General features: G+C 41.8%; 1 protein-coding gene across 2 annotated transcripts in view; it reads left to right on the top strand.

The window, feature by feature from the left end:
* The first annotated feature begins 1,649 nt into the window (after positions 1–1,649).
* rnf144aa (ring finger protein 144aa) overlaps positions 1,650–13,623 on the top strand; it is a 33,828-nt gene continuing 21,854 nt past the window's right edge. Inside the window, exon 1 of one of the 2 annotated variants that reach the window (XM_083924447.1) lies at positions 1,650–2,297. Coding sequence is in view for 1 of the 2 variants with exons in the window: in XM_083924446.1 (XP_083780572.1) it covers positions 1,689–1,759 (71 nt within the window). In the remaining variant the exon portion in view is untranslated. The remainder of the gene's footprint in view (positions 2,298–13,623) is intronic. The other variant, XM_083924446.1, reaches the window with a different exon arrangement.

Genomic DNA, 13,623 nt, shown 5'->3' on the forward strand with positions numbered 1-13,623 from the left:
GTTACATTCCTGACGATCTCTCACATGTTGTGTTCTATAAATAGAAAAGAATGTTTTCATCAAACCAAAACAAAATCTCATGTGAAGTTATGGGCTACATTTAATTTAACAAAGGTTTCACTGCAACTGAGAGCTTACTTGTGTGATTAAAGTGAATGAAATTAAACTAAACCGAACCTCTTTTTACATGTCACGCATGAGTTCAAGAGAACCTACTCGGTTTCATCAGCTAATTTTTTAAAATCCAAATCTCTGAAAAATATACATTAACACAAATCCAACATATTATTAACAAAGATGATTAGGCATATATGTAAAAACAAAAGAAAAAAAAACATTTAATTTCCAAAAATTTAAGCTTTAACTGTGACTTCTATATCTATGTTTAACATTGAAACAGGATATTTAAATATATGAATGTCATTAATAGTTATTTTAACAACTTAGTATTGTATGCACCATAAAAATGTAAATTTAGGCTTTAGGCTGCCTTACATGTTATTGTAAGCCCAGTTTAATATGCATCACAATTTTTTACAATATTTGTAGTAAGGGGTCCCTGCTGTGTCTGTCTCTCTTTCTTCGGTCTAAAAGACGTTGAGGGCCCCTGATTTTATCCATCCCAATCTCAATGAAGTGGAGGCAAATTTAATAGTGTCATGCTCACGTTAACACCAAAAAGCAGATTCCATTCACCTCCATTGCATAGGAGTTGTAGTCTTTTATTTGTCCAGGATCTCAAAACCTGGACAATCTGCAAACACTAGAGCAGAGATATTCAACCGGGGGTCCGCCAAATTGTTTGATAATCTTTCCAATGTTTCGTTTTCTCCAAAAATATGTCTGAAAATATACACTAACATGAATGCACCGTATTATTAGTAAAGATAAAGTTGTGACAAAAGACATTTACAAACCTTAATGATAGGCTTACTTGCTTAAGGCAAAGTAGGCAAAAAGGTAGCCATTGTGCACAGACACAATTGATGTTTATGATTAATATTTTAATAATGATCATTGTAATATCTTATCATTGTATGCACCATAAAAAGAAGAAGAATTACTTTATTTATCCCGCACGGGGAAATTGAATTGTTTCACTCTTATTATTATACATGTTACACACACAGGCCCGAAATACACACATGCACAAACAGGACCTATACATGAAATTAAGGAGAGATGTTAGAGTGAGGGGACTGCCAGTGACCAGCGCCCTGAGCAGTTGGGGGTTCGGTGCCTTGCTCAACAGCACCTCGGCAGTGCCCAGGAGATGAACTGGCACCTCTCCAGCCACCAGTCCACACTCCATACAAGGTATGTACAGGGACTTGAACCAGCGACCCCACAGTTCCCAGCTAAGACACCTATGGACTGAGCTAATGCTGCCCCAAAAGCTGCGTGTGTGTGTATAGGCTGTAGGGCGCCGTAGCCATTAGACCCACATTTTTATGCAACTCAATTTAATAGAATATTTGTAGTAGGGAGTCCCTGCTTACTCTCTCTGTCAGCTAAGGGCTCCTTGTCTTAAGAAACCTAAAAGACCACTGCACTGTACAGTGGTGAAAATGGCGTCTGCGGTGTTTCGACAGCAGGGGGCGCTGTCGTTCATGAAAAGGCACTAGGTGCTGAGCTCTCCTTGAAGCGGCGACAGCAGCAGCAGCAGACGGGAAGCCTCTCACGAACAAATGGCGTCCCTCCAGTGCGGAGCAGCTGATTTCCCACCGAGCACAGCAGCAGCAGCGCGGACGGTGGAGAGGTAAACACGCCGCCCCGGATATCTCTGCAACAACACATACCCTCTTGTTTACGGCAGGATTCGTGTAGCAGCGACGGCTAGACGTTGCGCACTCTTCAGTAATCGAGTTTAGACCGCTGTCCCGGCGCATAAACAGTCCTACTGTCAGGCAAAACAAGATAGGAGAGTGTCAGCTGCAGCTTGTGATTCCCTCTGGTTTGCTTATTTATCTACGCTGCTTCTTTGTGGGTTTTTTTTTTTTTCCCCCGCCGATGGTTGTTGGCGTTAGTGTTTCACCCGGGCCTGATCTCAGGCACTGTAGGCGACAGTAGCAGGTCAAATGTTTCCACCCCGACGTTTGAGGGACAAATAATGAACATGGGCATCACCCCTTTAGAGATACCCTCCTCCTCCTCCTCCTCCTCCTCTACCACCACCACCTCCTCCTCCGCCTGACTGACTGGTTGGCCGCTTCTTCGTTAATCCAATTCAGGAGATCATCTTTTCAACCTTTTTCCGGAGGCTACACCATCAAGACGGCGTTATCTCAGAAAGCCAGGTAAGCCTCGGCGCTTTTATTCTAGCTAGAGCAGCACCCGACCTGTCCCAATTAGCAATCATTTACTGTCGCATTTTAATTTTTTCGCCATTTTCTCGTATTTTTACAGCCAAATATGCTGCACTCACACTAAGGCCAACACACTATCATAGGTGTTTTTTATATACATAATTTTAGAATAACTGAACTCTTCGTTGGCCTATTCTGGAGTCAACAGCTGATAGAAGATAAAGCACTGGCTGCAGGTAGCTGCTTCAATACGACACCAGTAAGGGTTTGTGTATGCGTGTGTGGTAGTGTTTGGTGCTGACGCGTTATCAAAGTTGCTGTAGCCTAATTGCCGTTTCCCATAGCCTTGAATCATTCGAGCAGCTGCAAAATGTTACGTCTGAACTCCAAGCATAACATGCTCAGAATGGATGCCTCTACTAGACCTCTGAAAGGTCACCCAGTACTCTGCTATTTCCATTTTAAGCAGCAGGTCCCCCCTCAGGGTACAGTCAGATTATAGGCATAGCTATGAAACCAGGCTACTTGTGTGTGTGTGTGTGTGTGTGTGTGTGTGTGTGTGTGTGTGTGTGTGTGTGTGTGTGTGTGTGTGTGTGTGTGTGTGTGTGTGTGTGTGTGTGTGTGTGTGTGTGTGTGTGTGTGTGTGTGTGTGTGTGTGTGTGTGTGTGTGTGCGTCCATTAAAAGTCCCATATTATGCTCATTTTCAGGTTCATACTTGTAAGTTGGGTTACTACATACTGTAGATACCTATATTCACTGTCTCAGCGCCTGCATCTTTAAATGCCCCAATCAAAAAAGTCCAGTCTGCTCAGATTGGTCATTTTTTTGTCTTCCGCATCTGTGCTCTCAGCGTCTCTGCACCATCATTGCAGCCAGGGAATGATTGTAATGTCACTGTAGTGGCACTTTCTACTTATGCAGTATACTTCTGACATCACAACTTTACAAGAGTCCTGATGGCTTGTTTTAAGGCACTGTTTCATAATAGGGGTTGTGTGCACAGCTTGCTTTATCGTCAAAATATACATGGTATCCTACTTTTTAAGATATGGGACCTTTAAATGTTAGAGGTCAATATGGGAGGTTCCCTTCCACATGGTGTGTTCAAATGTCAGGTTTTGTCCCTGTATACCATATTGGTTCATCCTGTTTTAAACCTTTGCTTTTAAGATCCCTCTCATTGTGTGCTATTGATTCTCTCTCAAATTTCATGCTTCCAGCCATATCACGGGAGCTAGCTAGCTACATAGTGAAACACACACACACACAAACACACACACACACACACACACACACACACACACACACACACACACACACACACACACAGGCACACACAGGCACACATGCAGACGATGTTGTGATGCACTTTTTCCACTCTCCTCAGAAACTGCTTGTCCCACTGGAGGGAATAAATGCATCAAGCCACTACTCTGCTGCTGTTGCTGCAGATTTGTTCAAAACAAGAGAAAGATGGTCTTGTACAAAACAGTAACACATTCCTCAGAGTGACCAGCGGCTGTCAGCCCATTCCCAGAGGAAAGTGGACATGAGTTCACTTAATAGCGAGAGGATAATGTAATGTCCAGAGGGAGTACAAATCAAAAACACACACTCGAATGTAGCCTGCATGGAAAAAACATACATACAAAGGCTTGGACATATGAAGGGCACTTTATATAGACAAGGAGTCGATGGAATTGTTTTTGGTGTGCCTCACAATGCACAGGCCCGGTCTGAGTAAATACTCCAATGTTCAACTAAGCCTTTCACAGGGCTGCCTGACCTTCGTATCGACATGTACTGAAAATTATTACTGCTGTTTTGAAAAGGATCTCTGCTGAATTTGTTATTGTGATGGTGATGGTAAGGCACTTTGGTAAACAGATATTCTGATTCCAGGAAAGTCTACAGCCTAACTGGATTTGTTTTTACATTGACTCAGCTTTGGGTTGGGCCTTTTAAGCAATCTTTAACTATTTAACACGTTTGTTAGTTTTATGGATGAAAATAATACAGTAAAGTCAGTAACTGCGATAGTGGTGTCTATACTGTAAACACTTTCTGGTGTTTGATGTATAGGATGTCATGTTGCATTCTGTTGCAATCACACAAGTGTGTCTGGGGAATAAACAAGGAAGGGCTTTGGTTTTCCAGAACTAAGGAACCTGTCTGCCAGCGTAAGAGTTATAACTGTGCTGTAAATCACACAGCAGCACCTAATGTTAAGGAGATTAGTCAGCCTGAGACAGAGTTGATCTAGAAATGTGACACCCATTTAATATAAATACACTTAACCGGTGATTAAAACTCAATTAGTGTCAGTTCCTCGTTACCTAAGTCATATTAGAGTGGTTTCACCCAATTGAGAGGGTCTGTGAGGGCAGGACAACAGGGATTGCAAATGTTCCATGGTTAGGTAACTGGCATTCCTAAAGATACTCTCTGTACACAGTGTATTACTGCTATTGTGCATTTGTTGAATGACTCGTTTTTATTCTAGTAACATTTACATATCTAGAGAAGTCATTTTGGTGTAATCTGACTCCAGGGGTTGTGGTCTGCCTTTGTGCAGTTGGGTTGCCAAGGATTATGCAACATCTTAAATGCCATTACAGCAGGGTTTTTCAGAGTGTTCAGGGTAGTGCTGGTTTCCAGGTGCTGTGTATTTGTGTGTGTGTGTGTGTGTGTGTGGTGTGTGTGTGTGTGTGGGGGGGGGGGGGGGGGTATTGTACAAACCAGACATTAAACAGTGCAATCAATGGGGTTCTAAATAGCTCCTGAAAATGATGTTCATTGCTCAGAGAGTGCTTTAGCTCTGTGTGTTATGGCTTGTATCCAGCCAGTTGGGTTGAGATAGGGATTGCTATGAGAGCATTATGCGATGCCTGTGTGTGTGTGTGTGTGTGTGTGTGCAATGCTTCTTCCAGGCGACGGCCGCTTGGCATTTTGAACTGCTCTTGTAGGCTCCATTTTCACAGACAGGTAAGGCTCGTAAAATGAGACATGTTATGTAAGAAGTGCACTTCAGATTCTGCTGACCGTCTGACAATTTCAAAGATTTAGAATTTCAGGAATTTGTAAATCGCAGCAAGCCCTTGGGGTTGAGTGAGACCCACATAAGAGCTTCTTCTTTGGACATTGAAACAAAAAGCCATCTTCCACTGATATAGGAAATAAATACTGACTGTCAAGTGACTGTCAAGCTGTGATTAGTTATTACCTACCATCCACCCATCCATACTGACTGGCTGCCTAATGAGGGCCATAGTCAACATGTTTTTAGAAACAGATGTCACTGCAACTCTGGATACATTTTTATCTGGTGGCAGATTCTACTGACTCTTGCAGAAAATTGCCTGAAAATCTATAAAGCGACATCATTATGTCGAGATATTTCCAGTGCAGCTATAAATGTGTTTTTACAGGAGGAAAAGAAAGTTAGCAAAACTTTCTAAAACATTTGCAGTTTCAATTCTGGTGTCCATCCCACGCGTCCACACTGCCTGGGCTTCTTTCTAAAGTTACTAATTTGGAAAAGAGCCAGGAGGGAATATTTTGTTGAAGGGGAGAGTAGATTTTCCACCCTTGGTATTCTCAATAGACTATAGGCCAGGGGTGTCAAACTGATCCAGTAAAGGGCCGTGTGGCTGCAGGTTTTCATTCCAACCAAGCAAGAACACACCTGACTCGACTTACTCAATCACCTGAACTGTCTTCACACAGTTGATTTGTTGGACCAGGTGTGTTTTTGATTGGTTGGAATGAAAACCTGCAGCCACACAGCCCTTTACTGGATCAGTTTGACACCCATGCTATAGGCCAACAACAAGTGATGTTTCATGTTCATTAAAGAGGTACAGCTCGTACTCTGACTCGACTAGGAATAAGCCAACTCTTTGCTAATGTTATGTCTGTCTTTATCACGGATGCTTCCCACCTACACATGAAAACAGCAGAATAAACATGTTCAGGCTTGTACTCTGCTGAAAGTCAATTTCAGAAATGTTGGAAATAACTGATGTTGACATAGATGAGTCAGGAGGTAGGCCGGGATCTGGGAGTGCCAGTGATGAAGCAAATGCTGGTGCAACCTGCCATACATGCCACCGGGGGAGAAAACAGATGACTATGTTCAGGACAAATCTGATTACATTACGACTTAGCATCCCGTTAGTCTTTGGACATATGCTCCTAAACCTCTTCCTAGTTCTTTGTCTTCCTTTTGGAAGGGCCCGACTAATCATTGGAACACAGTAATGGTTCAAGTACTGGAGACACTTTTTAAGCCCTTTATCAAGTCTTGTTCGCTTAAACTAAACAAAAGATTTAAAGTTATAATCCTCAAGATTTTGGTCCTGGTTTATTTGGCAAGGACAGTGGTTACTGTGGCAACAGTCATTGCGGTTTAACACGACAGCAAACGCTCCTCGAGCAGCTACTTTGTCAGAAATACAAGAGAAACTTGTGTTTCTGTTTTGCCAGCAGCCCTGGTGTCAACCAGAAATACTGAATAACTGCAATATGATTAATAATGCTTGGGGATTTATACACAACAGCAATGTACAGTGAAGGTAGTTACCTTGCTAAGAAAAAGCTATAGTGTAGCTTTGCAGCCTACAACTCTTCATCTACAGCTCACTGCAACTGCTCCTTGTTCCATTATTACCATAGGAAAAATTAAAATGATCTCCTGTCTAAAGAAATGCAGGAAACAACCGCAATTTTTTGATAACCAGGAGTGGTTATTGCTAATCATGGTGACAAACGCATTGTATGTCTAAATAATGTCTAAATATCTTGGACCAAACAACAACCAAAGTGTATGCACTGTAATTTCATTAGTGAAAAAGAAATGGATGAATACAAGCAGTGCAGAGACATCTGCCTTTGGAGTGTTTCCTTACCTCACTTTAAGTGGATTCACGAACATTGTGTATCTGAAACAAACTCAACAACAGGACACCAGTGCATTTCCTAAGGTAGCTTTTGACTTCCTCCTTCCCTATTGTCCTGCAATAGGACTCAAAGACTGGGTTCGCTTTACAAGACAGTAGCTCCCCAAACAGCAAGGAGGGCAGAACAATAAGTAAAAGACAGAATATGCTGCTGGGGTGAGATATACAAGATGTGAGCCCTCTGTGGATGTTGATATGTTGGCTTGTCCTTGGAGACTGAAGGAAGGTAGCAAAAGAGGATGCCTGAGATCCTGGGATGACACATAGAATGTGAACATGTTTTGTCTGCATTGACAACTCAGCGATTACTGAAATTGCTTATGAGTTGTTTTGCCTACTGCTGGTGAGTGTCACCGTACCTTGCAGATTAGGCTCTGAGTGCCTCTCTATTCGAGTGGCTCTCTCCTCCTGTGACCATAAAAACTCTATTGTCCAGTGGAGCGATGGCAATCCTCACCATTCAGCAGTCACACTCGTTAGTTTAGTGTTAGATATGTAGTGTTCTCATCAAAGGCATTTCAGTAAAAGGATAAAACTGTTGATGTGACTCCATTTAAATTTCCTGATCAGCATGCAGTCACTTTCGAAGTGAGGTGAAATGGTTCACATTGTTTTTTTCTTCTTGCCTAGGCTAATGAAGCACAGTCTGTACATTAAAAGTGAATATTTGCTAATCGCACACTAAATCATTTCACATATGCACTGCAAACCTGAAATGATCTAGACAGCAGGTTTGTGTGAGAAAATACAAATGTCCAAATAAATGGAACCGAACAGAGTTTACCCTTTCAGTACAAAGACCGGGTGAACCCATGGTTGGATAGAGCCGCCCATTATTCAGGGTATTCACTCAGAGAGAATGGTCTTATTGCTGATGTTTCTATCAGGCCACAATCATCACCGGTGAAAAACAAACCGATGAACGATGAAGACTAAGAGGGCAACGAAATTGTCAAGAGAGAGGAGGAGATTCAGAGACCTTAGTCAGTAAGGACCAACACTGAACTCATTCGACATATTCAAACAACAGCAAGGGACCAAATTACGAACTGGCTCCTTGACTATACCAAACGGTAGTATTTCCAGTAAGGGAGTAGCATTTGAGTGGTTGCATGCTGCTGGTTTAAAAGAGACTCCATCTGTCCAGGGTTCATATGTGAAAACAGCTTGAATGTTTAAACTCCTCATGGCATGTAAAAGAAATCAATTGCAAATGCAGTATTAGTGTTTGAAACATTTTAAATCAGGTTTTTTCAGTCAAATTAGGGTAGTTAAGTAGATCATTTATTTAGCACGACTGGATTTTGATAAATACATTAGTGATGAATTTAATGTTTTTGAATTGCTTCGTTGCTACACACAAACACACACTTTAAATTCAGCAAATATCCCATTTATCCTCTGTTTTTGTGGCTCTAATAAAAGGTAATCTATGGGCTGCCACATGTTTATTGGCTATCAGCAATAGGTTTTTGTTTTTTTACAGAAGCGCCTCCAATGTGCTAAGGTGTCCACCAGTTATGTCACTTTCAGGCAGCCAGTGAATATAGTCCATTAGGGGTGACCCCGAATAGTTGACAGTCGAATCGTCGCAAAATGCGCAAAATGTGGTTATGAAACAATGGATTATTCCATTCTGGCTCTGGGGGTGCTGAATGCCTGATTTTACAAATAGATTTTTTGTTTCTCGCAGTAAATCATTATAAAGTGGGTATAAATATAAGCTTATTAATAAATACTGTAGCTAAAATTGTGAAAAAAATCATGTGCTTTTGATATATCTCTTAGTGTGCTGGAATAACCCTCTCCCCCTTGTAGACTAAGGGCGCGCTCACACTATCCTCCCGGACCGAGACCCGGACTTTAGGGTACTTGTCCCCCCTCCCTCTCCCCCCCGCGCCCCAGCCCCGTTTGTACTCACACTACCAGGGCCTCGGCCAATGCTTCTTGCTGTCCATACGCCTTCAAGCCGTAACACGTCACACGCATTGATCGCGTGTGTGGCTTTGTTTACAAATCTTTCCACAGACTTCGGAGTTTTTGTGCGTCTTGTCGACTGTTTTTGAATATTTTCATCCGACCAAATCTGCAGTAAACACAACGTGAACCTTTCCCCACCATTGTTGTTGTTGTTAAATGTCCGCGCATGGTCCGTCCTTCTATTTACATGTCCGAACAGGCGGACATAACGCTACTGCCGTAGGGCTCGTGCGCGTGCGCGTGCACGTGCGCACGCTCGTGCTCGTACATGTGCAAACGGCTCCGCTAAAGCCCACCTCTTTCAAGCGGGCCGTGGCGGCCCAGCTGGCCCCAGTTGAGCGCGGAGCGGGTGCGCTCACACTACTTAAAGGTACTAGACTTTAGCTGAAAAACCGGTTTTGGCCGCGGCCAAAAGGATAGTGTGATCACGCTCTAAGTTCTACTATCCAGGATCCGGCACCGTCAGAGTGCATCTTGGCTGGGCTTTAAATCTATCTGGGCTTCAGAAATAAAACAGTCTGCTACTGCTTAATCATCAGCATCATTTAATTTGAATATTTGCCCATTTGTTGTTTTTCATTATAGACGTTCAATCTGACACAGTCTAAGACAACGCTGTGAAAGAGAAACTACAGTTAAATATACCGTCAGCTATTGTCAAAGAAAGATACAAACAAAACAAATCTATGTTGTAACAACAAATACTTTCAATAAGATGCCCCTATCAAAAATACGAAATCACATCTCTCAGTAACTCTCTGCCTGACACGCGTGACCACGCAGCTCTGGCCTCACGTTACCCGCTGCTGTCTGCTTCATGTCTATGGCTCGCCACCCCGGATCAGAGGGTTTTTCATGAGCAAAAAAAAACAAACCGGTTTGAAGATTAGTCGACTGTAGGCAAGACGTGACGCATCAGATTAGACTATGACACCCGTACAGTCCATATTTGTTGGTTTTCAGCCACTGCCTTCAGTGGGTGTGCCCTTGTGATTGTTTGCTGTGTGGAAGCCATTGCCATTATTAATTAACCAAGCGGGTTTTGTATTTTTTCCAAATGTTGTTTTGGATGGAAATCCTCAAGGAATTCCAATGAGGCTTACTTCAAAGATGAAACTGGTTAAAATAAAAACCAACCTGACGGAAACAGCACTGTGAAATAAGCAATATTAAGCCTACAACATGGACTAACAAAATTGAGAGTTTCAAAACGGTACGTTTTGCCAGTTTGGATGGAAGTACAAAGAGCATTTTTGATATGGATGGATATAACTGTCTTTTAATGACAAACTGAAAATAACTTCCCATGGTAACACAAATAAGAGAGAGTCCAAACATGAACAGGCAACTGAGGCGAGCGGTTTCATAACGTTAGAAAAAAAAAAATGTGTGAAAGATTTTGCTTCTATAAATACAGTACAGGTAACATTTCAAGATTGTCTGAACATCCACATTAATGGCCTGAGAGGTTAATCAGATTATTCACTGTAATATGGTTATAGTATACATGTTAACACAATGACTGGAGCTATAGAACAGTGAGTGACAACAGCTTGCCAGCAAAGTCGACCCTTTGCTCGGGCTCTCTGCATCTGTCAATAGAAATAGGCTCTATGTGGCACGCCTGTCGTCTTCACTTAGCTTCTGAGACGCTAATGTGAGCCTAGATGGCTTTTTGGAGGGGAGAGCAAGCCTACTGTCACTGCTTAGAGCCTTGTTTTAAGCACTTGTGGAGTTGGCAATATATGACTGTCTCAATAAGGACGTTCTTCTAGCTGTCTTATCTTGTTTTTTTATGTTCTTGGTTATTTTTTGTTTTGTAGAGAACTGAATGTTGTCGCCCTTGTTTAGGACAGTCTGGATTTGACGCCCTGAACAATAAGACTTTGTGGGATCAGAATAGCCTCTTGCTTCAACCACTGGTCTGAAGGTTTGGCTCTGTGCTCGTTGCTCTCAAATGTTTCATCAAGTCTGCTTTCATTCTTGCGAAATCGGAACAGCAGGGTGTGGTATTCGCAGTCTCCTCCAGGTACTGAGAGATTATCTGGGTTGTAGAAATCAACTCATTCAAGTGATAAAACACTCTAAATCTTGATTGGAAGAAGAACTTGGGAACTTAAAAGTCTGAGTGATGCCCAATCAGGGGCCAGTTAGGCAAGCACTGAATTTTTCTTTAACGTAGACTAGACTTTAAAACTTAAAGGAACTAACAGAACATTTCAAATGCTGCTGATTTTCATGAATATTTACAGTCGGTCATTAAGTACTGCCAAATCCTCAGCTCGTTAGGAGTTCACTTAGAGGAGGCTTACGTGGGTGTGGAAATGTGTCCTTATTCATTACAGTTTCACAGGATTTCTTGTGTTTCCTCCATTTTCTTACCGTCCTTTTTCTTTTCTGCCTTATTTCACTCCCTTTTGCATGATCACTGACATTTCCTTTCCCCGTCTTCCTTCCTCTTTTTTTGTCCCAACTCACTCGTCTGTTTTTGTTCTGCTTTTTGTCTTTTGCCTCAACTTTATGGTTTCTACAACTGGGTGGCGTTAACGCTGTAGGACTGTTATCTGTTATAGTTATATGATCAATCATGTCTACATGTCTTATTCACTTATTGATAGAAAGTAGTGGCAATGGTTGTGAGTAAAAGTATGAGACCAGGGTTGCTAGATTAAAAAAACATTTAGCATTTCTGAGGAAAGTAAAGATTACTTGGATGTTCTCCAGCCAGTTCAGTGTTGTTGTCATTATCAACAAACCCAACTGAAAGTGAACACAAATTCAAGCAGATCAAACACAGCTCTTGCAGTAACTTTATACTTGGAAGATGTTTAGAATTGCATTGCAGCAGAAATATGGCAAGAGACCAAGTAGACATGAGACTACGGGTTTTTGGCCCTGCATACTCGGGCATGACCACTGTCAGCGTCTGTCTGGCCCAAACTGCAAAACAGACTTTGACTTGCTTGACACACACACACACACACACACACACACACACACACACACACACACACACACACACACACACACACACACACACACACACACACACACACACACACACACACACACACACACACACACACACACACACACACACACACACACACACACTACTCAGTGCCAAAATACATCTGGGTGATTGTGTAACTACTCGGGGCATGAAAAAACTAGGCCTATCACCACTCTTAGCTACCCTCTCAGCGCTCCCCCTCCATGTCAAGGACAGACGGAGACTGTCCCCAACCGCTGTCCCTCCATGAGGGCATGTCACATTTTGCACGCAGTGATTGAGCTGTCCCAGAAATAAAGTCCCTGTGTGTGGTTTGGGTTACGAATGTGGGTTAGTTGATAGAGTATGTGGGTCAAGGCATTGTATGATCTACATCAACCTACGGCCCATATACACCGATGACATACATTCTGCCTACAATAAACGTGCTCAAAATAGACACTGGCATGATTTATCCTTGGTATTTTTCCATAAGGAGATGTTACGGGTGATATGTTTTTTACTGTGTATTTTAGTTGTTCCATATTGATTTTTTTTTTAAATAGCACACCAGTGTTTTAATTCAGAAGGAGATAGACTATATGATTCTGTATACTGAGAGCTGTAAATTTACTGACAGGTAATTCATTTCTTTTATTTTATGTGACCCGATTGTTGCTTTAAATGTTCTTCTTGGTTTTGCATTTTCACTACTGTTTGAGAGGAATCATCTATTATTGTACGAATAATGCAGAAGATTTTGATTACTATCCAGGCAAGGGCAGAATTTGTCTCAAATTACTGTTGCGATGTGCTGTGCATCTTTTGGTAAAACTATAATATGGAATAGCTTTTGACTTAATGTCAGAGAGGAGACCCCTTTTTCACCAAAAAGAATGTCTCTAGTTAAGGTAACAAAGGTTAAACTTTGTATGTGTTGAGACCCAAAGTTAATTGCGCAGTTACATCAGTTATTCATTCATTGTTCTCCAGGTGGCCATCAAAAGGTAAAGCATTAGCAGGGTCTACTCTAAGGTTCATTGCAGTGCTCACTGTAGGATGCAGAGGATTTAATGATGATAGTGTTGTATATAAATCGGGTGTCTAATGTAGGTGTAATTTGTACCCTAAGTTGGTCACATTGTGTACTTAACAACCATGCCTTCATGTAATCACCATGAAGCCAACACAAAAGCTTTAGAAGATAATGTAACAAAAACACTTTGCAAACGTACACACTGTGCACAAAATAATACCAGCTGACAAAAGCCATAATAGGAACACCTTTAAATGCAATGCAGTATAGAACTATAATGGACACAATGAAAGTGGGGCATTCTAAATTATTCTATTATTATATAAGGGCAGCACATGATATTGTGCAAA

The sequence above is a fragment of the Echiichthys vipera genome, assembly GCF_963691815.1.
Source record: "Echiichthys vipera genome assembly, chromosome: 12".
In the NCBI taxonomy this organism is placed as follows: domain Eukaryota; kingdom Metazoa; phylum Chordata; class Actinopteri; order Perciformes; family Trachinidae; genus Echiichthys; species Echiichthys vipera.